Source organism: Melospiza georgiana, chromosome 5 (genome assembly GCF_028018845.1).
Source record: "Melospiza georgiana isolate bMelGeo1 chromosome 5, bMelGeo1.pri, whole genome shotgun sequence".
NCBI lineage: Eukaryota > Metazoa > Chordata > Aves > Passeriformes > Passerellidae > Melospiza > Melospiza georgiana.
Window position 1 is genome coordinate 35,701,155 of NC_080434.1, and position 12,192 is coordinate 35,713,346.

At 38.6% G+C, this 12,192-nt stretch overlaps 1 protein-coding gene across 3 annotated transcripts in view; it reads right to left on the reverse strand.

Annotated features, from left to right (window-relative positions):
* Positions 1-7,962: 7,962 nt before the first annotated feature.
* PRDM5 (PR/SET domain 5) overlaps positions 7,963-12,192 on the reverse strand; it is a 58,329-nt gene continuing 54,099 nt past the window's right edge. For all 3 annotated transcript variants that reach the window (XM_058024877.1, XM_058024876.1, XM_058024875.1), the window contains one exon: positions 7,963-8,127. In XM_058024877.1, coding sequence (XP_057880860.1) covers positions 7,963-8,127 — 165 coding nt within the window. The remainder of the gene's footprint in view (positions 8,128-12,192) is intronic.

Genomic DNA, 12,192 nt, shown 5'->3' on the forward strand with positions numbered 1-12,192 from the left:
TCAAAAACATAACCTTGCCATATGCTGAAAATATGAATCCTATTAATCCAGGTTCAGGCAATTCTTCATTTGTTCTGAAGCCAGCTTTGGCTCCACAGTTAATTATAATGGCCACATAATTTGCCTTGTTCAGTCATTATTAAAAATTAATTCACATCCACAGCAACTCTTCCCTTCAGTGTCCATGGTTTGATCTGGGTATGTGCATACATGCTACACACATGTACAGTACACAAATATATTGTTTAATATACTGCTTGTGCCTACTGTAAACAGTGAACTCCATAACCACACTCTGGCACATGTATTTACTGTAATAATTTCTTCTTCCTACATGAGCGTAAATCAACTGCCCAAAGCAAAGTTAAGCAAGTACAAGATGAGAACAAGAAAACATTCTTCATTTTCTCAGAGGATGTATTGCCAAAATCTACAGCAGCTGTGGATTCACCTAAGGTAAGTCTGAAATGAAACACAGACCCAAGGATTCATCTGTGACCTATTTTGCTTGGTTTCTAGAAAATATTGTTCTTCATGTCTGGGGCTTCTCAAAACATGGCATGAAGAACACCAAGCAGAAAAAGAGATGGTGAAAGCAGTTTATTCAGCCAGAATCTGCTTTCAGAAAAAGCAAATGCAAATGCCACAGCCACTTTGAGTGCACAGCAAATATGCAGCTCCAGATTCTTTCAGAGTAAGCACATTCAGAAGTTGATTTTATATTTCTGAAAATACCTTTTGAAGCAAAACATGTATGTGTTTATCCTCTACTGACAGAGGGGTGAACTGTGGCTAACATGGACAACATGACAGTAGCCCATATCCTGAGCAGACCTTGCCAGACTCTAATTTAGGAAACAGCACAGCTAATCATAGGAAATTTGTAATTACAGGATTAGCTACTGACTGGGTTTTTATATTCACAAGGGAAGTTACCAGCAATTATGAAATAAGTCTGCTAGAGAACACACATGTGGTTGGACTTTCTTAGGTTTAATAAATTTATTCACCTGACTGAAAACTTGACACTTGATCAGTACTATGCTCAAGAGTAGCAATTTACAATCACAACTAAGGGCTCCAAAACTGACTACTAATTTTCTGTTTCTGGAAAAATCTTGCCTTGTAACATTTAACACAACTCAGAAAATATAACTTGGTCCACCATCCACACTGAGCAACCACATGGCTGGTAGCTGTTAGCCTGAAACTTAAGTAGGATGATTCTTTATATAACTTGTCAATTCAAAAAAAGATGAATTAGACAATTGCAGCTGAAGTGATAAATAATTCCTAGTGTCACTGAAATATACAGCAGGAAGGTACCACTCTGGTACAAAGGAAATGCACTAATTTATACCAGGGAAAAGCTTTTTTTTTTTTTTTTTTTTTTTTTTTTTTTTTTTTTTTTTACTTCTAATAGGCTATTAACTGCTTAAGCTTAAAAAGAAATCATTAAACTTGCACACCAATCAGCAATTTGTCTCTCTGACTGAGAACAGCTAAATTTTAACCCCTTTGCCACCCCTACAGTGATTGGCTGAGTCATGTATTCAACCCTATAATTGCTAGGCTAATGTTAAGTACCAACGCAAGGAGAAGAATCACTGCTTCAAGCTTTGCTGCACTGTAAATGTGTGGGCAGAAGAATTTACAGAAGGTTTAGTTTAGTACACCAGGTCTCATTTGTAGCTCCAACAGAACTGATCTCAGACTCTTTTTCTATATGGGAGAGCCAAGCCCAACCCAGTCATCCCACACAAGTATTCAGGACCTAGCTGAGGAAATGTTTAGAAAGGGATAACCTCATCTGCTTGGCTTATCAACAACTGCCCTTACTGCAGAGAAAACTTTCCACTGCACTCATTTTGGGTCAGGTTACTCAAAACTGCAGGATTTTCAGTCAGACAAACAGTGTGAGTTTAGCAAATAAAAATATAGCAAGAGATTTAGGAGATTTTAAGAAGGTGTCATTACATGGCTCAAGGCTGTTCACATCACAAGGAAGGATAGGAAAGTTCAGGCCTTGGCACCCTCTGCCCAGAATAAGCCAGTAATACAACAACCTTCTTCTCTGCAAAAGCCAAACAGCAGAAAATGTCCTCTGCATAAGCTGTCGGTGTCACCTGGCAAGATTGAGTTACAAGCTAAACTCTATGCTCAATACTAGAAGGGAAGACAGCAATCTGCCCTGGTTGAAACAGCAAATTCCCATAAACACAGAAAAAAATGTGCATCTTCTAAAGATTAGTGTACTCTTAATTTAATAATTCATTCTCCTTCTGCCTTTTCTAGGTAGAATCTGATTAAATAGCTATTTTCATCCACAGCTTTATTATTCTAAGTTTTTAATAATTTTGTTATAAGTGCTAAAGGAAGAAAACAAATTGAGATCTGTAATCACAATTTTTTTCTTCCATGCCCAAAAGAGCTTTTATTATTTCATCTCAGCACATCTAATCCTCCCTTTACCTACTATGAAACTGAACAAATTGCACACAGAGGCAGAAAGTAATGTAGGGACCAAACCCTCCAAGTTTTATCACAGTATAACTGACCTATGTTACGAAGTCAGAACATGCCAGACAAAAGGACTTGAATGCTTTAAAACATTTAGAACAAGATGTCATTTTATGAAACGACTTTGGAGCTTCTTGTCCTGCTAAATGGATTTATGGTCTACCTTGTATTTGGCAGATCAAGTTTGTTAAAGAATATTTCTCTGAGGCATGACACAGAGAATGATCACATTAGTAGCAAATGATCACAACAATTAGAACCAAACCTGGATAATGCTGCAGTGGAGGTTTCTCCTCCAGCAGCAGCCTTACCTGTTGTAGCAATTCCTCCCAGTTTTGTTCGAACAGCTGGTAACTGGAAATGAACTTGTGGATTTAAGGGCTTATAGTATTTCCCTATAGAAGGATAACCAAAAAACCCCCTGAATCCACAAACCCAAACCAACTTTTATTATTGGTGCCTTTTTGCTGAATGTCCTTCTCAGAGAAAAACAGAAATGAAAACAACCTCTCTTCAATTATTGTTCAGCCAAGAACCTGCTGCTTCACCATGCAACAAAACAAATTAGAAAATTGAAAATCAGTTATTCCCAGTTCATTATGTGCTTCATCTGCCTGATGTTGCTGCTGTACAAACATGCTCAGACACTTCCATTGCTTCTGAGATTTGAAAGATAAAGGCTTTGAACACATGACCAATGATTTTTGAAGTACAGCTGATCATATCTGTCTGTGATGCAGATGGGAAATTTATATATAGATAAATTAAGATGCCTTATGGGAAATTTATATATAACAAACATAACAATAATAAAAAGTTGCAGTTTTGTCTCATTGTTGCTCTAAATTTTTTTGAGCAAAGTATCCAATTTAAACTGGGACATTTTCCGCTGTATTTATACAGAACCAAGTTCCTGCTTATCAGAACATCCTGCTAGGGAAAACCTAGACAATGGAATCAAATGCCAAAATTTAGTTAACTCTACTGATTTCCAGGAGCACACACAATCAGACTTCCAGAGCCCCATGAAACTGTGATCTCACCTTCCCATTCTAGCCTTTTATATATCTGACCTATATAACACTTTTGGTGAAAGCCATGTGGGATCACACCATTTCAAAAACCTAGGTGGCAACTCTTACTATTTTTCTCTTTCTTAAATTGAACAATAATTCTTAAATCCAAGTTTTCTTGGGATAGTTGTTGGAAAGACCTTGTGGTTTTACGCAGTAACACCAGGGGTTTTGTTTTTCTTTCTCCATCTCACTACCTAGATTTTTGTGGTGTACCAGGCCCAGGCACAGTGCCGTGATGGAGATCCAGGAATATTTTCCTGCTACCTCAGCTGGAGTCCATGGAGACAAATGGACCATCAAGTCTCTCCTGCACTTGTGACACAGGCAGGTGTTTCCTCCTCATTTCCCTCCTCTCTGGAGGGTGATGACAGCTTAGATATCATGGCCAGCTCTGATCCCTCTGCTGCTGTAAGGTGAGAGGCAGCTGATGTGAACAAACTCCCTGACACTGCTGCTACTTGAGCATAACAAACAGGGCTCAGGGAAAGTCAAGTGAGCAGCAAACACTTGGCAAGCACTGAGGTCTGCCAGGTCATTGTCTGCCCCTGCCCACAGCATTGCACAGGGTCAGGAACAGCTTACAAAGAGAAGGGGACAGGAGATAAGAGGAACTAAATAGGCAATAACTATTAAATAAAAGACTGGCTATCCCAGGTTGAAATGTTTAGTTAATAATTTTCCAGGTCAAGAAAACTTCATCTATAACAACTCTTCAGCTGTGACTTAAATTACTTAAATTTCTCCCATCTTCTTGATGTACCATAGAACATACAGCTGCCAGAATTCACGATGAAGAAGACAACTTCTGAGCTCACATTTGCCTAAAAAACCCAAACAAGCAGATCTCAAATCTCACCGTGAAGAAAATCCCAACACTTCAGTGCAGTAAGCTTGTAACTGAACTGAAAACATTTTACTGTACCCTGACCACACCCTGACAGCAGCACACTGAGCTCCTCTGCTCAAAGTGGTGCTTTAGAGGGACTGTTATGCTACCCTTCAAACGGAAAATTCAAACAAACACAGAGTCAGGTGTCTTGGAAGAATAACAGCATTGGTTCTTATTGACACAAATGTAGAGCACTAAAGGCTGCAACCTAAAGCAACACAAAATGCCCAGCAGAGATTAACTTACACTATCCCCTCTTTTATCTGATTTCTGCTTAGGACTTGATAGTTTAAATTAAAGAATCCATGAAATCCTTCAGAGTCATACAGACAGACCAGAAATCTAACATTAGAAAATTAAAAGATATTTATAATTTCAATGATTTATATCACCTTTAGGCCCTACAGCTGATCAGAACGAAAAGCAAAAGGAACTAGTGAGAGTGCTGCTGTTCCCAACATCAGAAATGGAGCTCTCTCCAAGAGGAGCCAAAGGTAATTGAAAAATTAGGAGAACAAATGGAACAGTATCTGCACAAAATTACAGAACATGGGGAAAAAAAATCTACAACCTTCTAAAATTGCAGTGACTACACACAGGAATATCTCTAGATTCTCATATTATTCTGCAAGGCACCACTCACTAAGGAAAAGTCAGCATTTTAACAAATTATGATTAACGAACAAACATACAAACACAACACTAAAAATTTACAATTACCTTTACAGCAACAGGTTTCACTTTATCACTTCTCAAAATCAAGTGCAGGAAACAGTCATTATTTTTTCCAGGTAATACCAAGTGGGACACTGCCAATGGAAATTTTTACTCAAAGAAGAACGGTTTGCTGGTTTGCTTTTTCCCCCTTTCTCTTTGTTTTGATTTGTTCCTTTTTTTTTTTCTTTAAGAAAACTACAGATCAAATAAAAAGATGTAGCATACTGGTAAGTCTGCCTTGCATATAAAATCAATTACACAGTTCATGAATCCAGTAATGGGAAACACATTACCTCTGACTGGGAGAAATTCAGACCCCCATGGAAAGAAGAGGGCAGCTCCTGCTGTGGCAAGACCTGGAGCTGCCAAGCCAGGTGCTGGCTCTGCAGCAGCTCAGGGCTGCAGTCATTTCAGCCCAAAGGGAAAGTTCCTGGAGGACAAGATAGAAAAGATCCTCACCTGGAGCTGGGCTTCAACCTTCTGCACCTGCTTCTTGTGTTTGCCAGCAAGGTCTGAATTCCCTCATGGATCCTGTCAATCCCTTGTTCTGTTGACACCATTAACAAGATCAAAGCTTCAGCTGCTTAACTGGCATTGCTGATTACATATAGCAAGATTAATCCTTATGTATTGTAGCTCACCTAGAAACAATTTAAAAAACAGGATATTCTCCTCTCTACTTACTGACTTTCACAACTAGATGTTCTTGTCAAAGATAGATATTAACCCTAAACACAAAGCAACTTTGCAGTACAGCTCTGGCAAAAATCTTATGCAAAACATGTAAATATGTTAAATTATCCTCTTTTATTCCTCAAAAGAATTTTCTTCTTTGTATTTTAACAGACTTGTTCCTCAAGAATTCCTTAGAAAACCTTCACTTCTGTTTTTTTGGTTTGGTGGTTTTTTTTAGTGTTTTAATTTCCTTTTGTTCTTTTTGCATGAGTTTGCACTGACCAAATAGAAGGAAAAATATAAAAGGCTGGAAAACAAACAATTGGAATCTTTGTTTTCCTATGACTCAATTCTTTTCACTGGTGTCAAAAAGGCAAACAACAACAACAACAAAGTAACCGACTTCAGACATGTCAAAAAAGTGACCAATCTCATTCTCCTTGGAGACATTCAAGAACATATAGCTAAAAACCTATCACACAACTCAGTATATGATACTGGTTGCTTTTGCTCTCTAACCCTTAAAATTATATTCTTTTTTATATCAACTACCAGTAAATTAAAGTTTTCTGGACCTAGAAATAAACAGTTTTGATAAATTGTAACAAAATCTCTACAAATGAGGAAATATTCTTTACTCAGTTTTGTAATGCTTATTTCAACTACATTTGTCTTGGACACTTAGAACATATTTAATGTATGTGAACAAATGATTTGTGGAATGGAACTGGCAAAGTCTCCAAGTTTCTCTTACCTCTCAGGAAGCAAATAGCGCATGAAGGCTTAGGATACTTTTACACATAAGAAGTTGCCACAAACAAGAGAATTATTCATAATCACACTTGTCCAAAATCTGCAGGAACTCTGTACACATGTCCCTGTTCATTTTGCAAAACACCGACAGGTCCAAAATGAATCTGAACAGTTTGCTAATGCCAGCGCCTTAATATTAACTGCTGATAACTCAGGAATTCCACATGCAATCACCCTCTGAAGTTACAGTTTTACTGTCCTTGTAGATAAGAATTTATTGGTAATCTGGCTGTACAAGAGGGTCTGTGGGAATTCTTTTGAAAAGTCTTCTGCAGCAAACAACTCACTCTGATAACATGAAGAATTTGATTGTTACTTGGTTTTAAAGCAGTATTTGTCCCAGTGCTCATGAACAGTACTACAGGGAAAAAAGAAAAAGGTATTTAAGTGATATGAAGAAATCCAGGGCATCTGATTCAGCAGGAAGAAACACTGTGGGAACCAGCTATTCACCAGGAAATCAAACATATGTAAACTCAACAATTCTAGCTGCTCAAGCCACCCTGTTCAGATGTCTTTTCACTTGCCTTGCCAGCCACAGTGATGAGTATGAATACAGCACTTAAAACTAAACTGCTCAACATTTTCACTTCAGTCTTGTTTCGTGTAACCAGATGAAATAAATCCTCCTCAATCTCATGCAGGAATACTGAATGCTGACACATTTCCACAGTTCTCTACCCACACATTTTGGCATCTCAAGAATCAATTCAAGTTAATGAGTTTCATACAGTAATGAGAAAGCTGCAAATAAAATGAGACAAAGTTGTGTTACAACAAAATGCCGAATTATGATATGAATAAAACAAGCCTGGATACAATCAGCAGTCAATTAGAATGACAAATTCTGTGTGGTTTCAAATTAAATAATTTTAATGGAGCGTTGTAGGTTAGATACAGAAATACAGTTGCAGGCAGCCAAGAGTTTAGTTGCAAGTGTCCAGGATTTCCAGGCGCTGCTACTAATATCTAAGTTTCTAAGGATGTCATTAACAAAGAAAAGTTTTTTTAAAGCTTCTTTGTTTAAATGAGGATAAAATTTTTCCAAAGTTCCTGTATCTTCGTTTTTTTTAATTTTCAAGCTGTTTTACATCAGAATGTCTTTCAGGGTTTTTTTCTTACTAACATATTTACAACAAAATTGGGAAAAATAACATGTGAAGGCAATACAGTTGTTTCTCCTGACTGTGCTTACTGGCCAGGTGGCAAGTCTCAAACTTGTGCACGTACAAATGCAGCACTTTGCATCCACCCTTCTCACTGAGGCTGTATTTAGCTCTCAGTTTCTCCATGGACATTTTCCATGTGTACTTTGAGGTAGTCGTTCCTTGTAAACTTCTTGTGGCAGAGCTGGCACTCTGCCATGGGGCGGTTGGGGTTGTGAGTCAGCTTGTGCCGGATCAGCATCTTCTTCAGGCTGAAGGACAGATCACAAACCTGAGGCAGTGAACACAAGACAAAGACAGACAAAGTATTAAAATCTCAAGCATGTATAACACTCCTAAGGTTACATCACTGAGACTACAGCCACACATACCTGCAGTACTTAATAAATGAGCTAGTCTTTAGAAGAAAAATTCCTTCAGAGCACCTGAAAGATTTTTACTCTGCCTGGAATCTTTTTATGCTGTATATTAGGAGTGGTACCATAGGCACAGGGATGCTGTCTGTCTAAAAAGAATCTTCAAAACACCAACACATGGAGGTGTCCTGGTAACATTGTGGTGCTTTGTTCAGGTTTTTTTTAATGCTATTGTCCTATCTGGGATGCAGCAAAAATTGTGACAAAGCATCACGAGCAAACATCAGTTCAAATGAAGTATTTCCTTCCTGACCTCCAGAATGACACCTGCAGCTTCCAAAAGAATCAGTTCCAATTGCTCAGTTGCAAGGAGGGAGGAGTGAGAATGAACAGGTTCTGAAAACGGCAAGATTAACTACTAATGTAAAGGAAACATTGTTGTTTCATCCTTTCTCTGCCTGACTCAGAAAATGGCAGACATCTGATAAATGAAGGTGCAATTCCTTTGCATTATTATCTGGTGTGCTGCTCTCTCTCCTCCATTGTATTCCCAGCAGTCCACTTCATTATGCCATTGGAAGAGATGGACAGAGGCATGAGGGACTCTGCCCATACTAAAGCCATTCCTTTATAAAAACCCCTGTACTGAAGTTAAAATGAAAAACAAAAGGTTAAAAGAACAAGTTCAGCAAAGAAAAGTTAGAATTACAAGTTAAAGCATGACATCAACTTGACTTAAACTGTGCAGTTATACTGTCACATTCACCTACTGTGCAAGGATATATTCTAGCATGAATTTGACAGGGAAATGAAGAAAAAAAGAAAAAGAAGCAGCTGCTGATTTGACAAATGAAATAGACCAAAGTCAAACAATTAAGCAAGAATGAACATCCATAGGCTTGCACTCTTAAAATTCCATGTTCATTCCAGACAATATCTCTTTCATGCAGAAAAAACCTCAAGGACAATTCCTCTGGAGAAAAACAAAGCTTTAAATTTATACTGGCGCCCAACTACTGCAAATGCTGAATGAGGCCTGATTCCTTTTGAAACCACAACAAGAGCTGACTATCCAAGTTAGATCATCTTGACCTCCAGCATTTGGATTTTATGCCAATTATGGCTAAACCAGTAAATGACCATAAAATGGCAATGGCCAGAGGCAAGTTTTGTACCCAAAATAATTTCTCCCCGCGCTGTGTGTGCTGCTGCACCAGAACATTTTTGACTTTATGACATGATGTAATGCTGAAGACCTTCATGTAGCAACTGCAGCTCTCCAGCTTTCTCCCAGTGAATAATCTCTGAATAAACCTCTTTGAGACCCAAGCAACAGCCACCCTTCGTTACTGACAGAGAACCTCAACTGCAGCACCCACCGGCCAGCTCTGAGCACCGCTTTTGCCACAGCCAGGTTTGTTGCCCCTTCACAGAGCACACAAGGAGAACCCATAACATCTATCTAACAACAGCCACAAATCCCAGTGTGTTAGAAGTGTCACACACTCATAAATGCTCCATGTTTCTTGAGAGCCAGGAGGCCAATCAGGGATACACACAAGACAAGATGGGTGTTCTGTGTATGTTACACACATCTCTTCATTTCTAAAATAAACAGCTTATAACACAGCCTCAAAGTACCTGTCATTCATTTATTCTGCTGATGTGACCAATGTAATGTGTCCTTCTGTTCCTCCAAGGCTCTAACATGTTGTGCTACCTTCCTTCTTCAAAAAAACACATGGAATGCACAGGATTGTTATTGGTATGGCACATCCTGTGCTGCTCTTATGCAGAAAAAAGTTTTGGGGACTTTTTAAAAGAGTTTGATTTGTATATCAATTTTGTAAGCACAACTGATACTTTACAGATTTACAATCACTCTTGCTCATGTGCACTTGAGCTCTAATCAGTCTCTTCAAAATGATCAAAGTTTTGGTCAGGTAGGGAGGATGGAAAGACTGACATTTGAAATAAAGTGTAAGGTCAACCAGAGGCAGAGTGGAAGGAAACATTGTATTGGAAAGAAACCAGGACAGGCAGTACTTGACCTTTCTGCCCCCCAAAAATAATCTATTGACTCTGAGAAACTGAAGTTCAATTGGCCTTCCAGTAAAAAACAGGCTGGTCTGAAGAGGGCAGATATCTAATTTTCTATGAAAAATTGCATTTCTATTTCCATATTTCAGTTATTTTCACTTTTCTAGGTGACATGTATTAGAATTGCCATCTTAAAATGGGAATATTCAATTTCTGCTATGATCCGTGGGATGTGAGAGCTTTGATACATTAGGGTCTAAAAATGCTTTTGCTGACTGATAAGACACAGAAATGGTCACATAAATAAACTGCAGCACCTCCCTCAAACAGAGTACAAGGATTAATTTCACATGTAACTCAGTCCTGCACTGTAATGCCTGTTCCATGTGCCTGAGAGAGAGACAGGAAGAGAAGACATGATTTTTATTTCTGACCCTGGAAAAGAATATCTATTTAAAGCAAAAATATAGACTAAAAGAATTGGTATGTGGTATTCCAGAGATAAGAACTTGTGGAAGCTGCTGTCATAAATTACCACTCAAGTCATTATATGAAAAAATAATGAGAGCATCTAAAGCTACCTTGAGCAGAATAAAAAACTGTAGGTGAAAAATCAGGTAGTCCACAATAAATGCCTCCCACAGGGATGTTTTTCTGTAATTGTCCACTACTGCTTTTCCTGTAACTGCTGCATAAACATCTGGAATCATGCAATGTGCAAGACAGCTCTGGAGGAATGGGCTGCTCTGGGGGACATTTACTGTGTCCCCAGCATGTGCAGAACAGGAGCCCAGGTGAAATAAGGAGAAAAGACTGAAAACATCAATTTTAGCCATCTACAAGTGTGCATTAAGTAACAGACCATGGTGGGCACCTGGGTGACTGGAGCATGCAGGAGTGAAGAGTGGAGGCAACTGCTCCTATGTCCAAACCCCAAAAGATCAGCAGCCTCTGGCAGGGTGCTCTCAACAAAAGGCTCCTTCTGAAGGCTGATTTTGGTGAAACAAGGTAGAAAACTGAAGTACAAAAAATATCACCAGTAACTGAAGGCACACTCTGAAGATTTCTCAAGTGAAGGACTAGGATTAGACACAGATTACAGCTGCTTCTAGAAATGCTATGATTTGGGAAAATACATGTCTACTTGATTAATGAGGAAAACTGAAGGAAAAGCTGAAACAGGGAAGTATGCTTTCATACAGCTCCTATTGCTAATTAAAGGAAAAATGATAAAATATAACCACCATACCAAGTCAGTCTGCAAAAGCACACTCTGAATCCAATAGCAGTGAACCTTGGATCCACAGTGTGGGAAAAACTGCATTTACACAGCAAGCTGGCCAAGAGCTGCTAAACAGTATAACAATCTGAAAGCTGAAAAAGTTATTGTCAAATGATTTGGAGTTAGAGAAATCCTCAAGGTACTACCCAGAGCCAGGCTGAGATTATCCCAAAAGAATACAGCAAATCTCTTAACTTATAGACGTCAGCAAAATATCTTAGTTGAACTTTTTCATGAAATTAATATATTTTATTCTCAATGAAATTACATCAGATCATTCATTAAAAACCAGAACAGTTAACAGACCCTTGAAACTTTCCTGCCAAGCTGTTATTCTAATTTTGCATCTAATTATATAAATTTCTGAGGAAATTTACAGCTGCTCAGACTGAGCCATCTAGGATATAATTGAGAGCTGGCACTTGCCTGTGACTGCCTCATGAAGACTCAGTATCACAAAACAAAACACCTACACTAATTCTACACTCATTCTGATACCTGCCTTTAAATCCTTGAGCAACAATTTTGGCATTTGATAATTCTGGAAGACATTATTCCCCAACAGTTGCTGCACATTCAGCCTTCCCACCTACCTCCCAAAAGCTGAGAGATGTTGCATACAAGGGGGGCAGGCTGCACCAAGGGTACCTGACAGTGA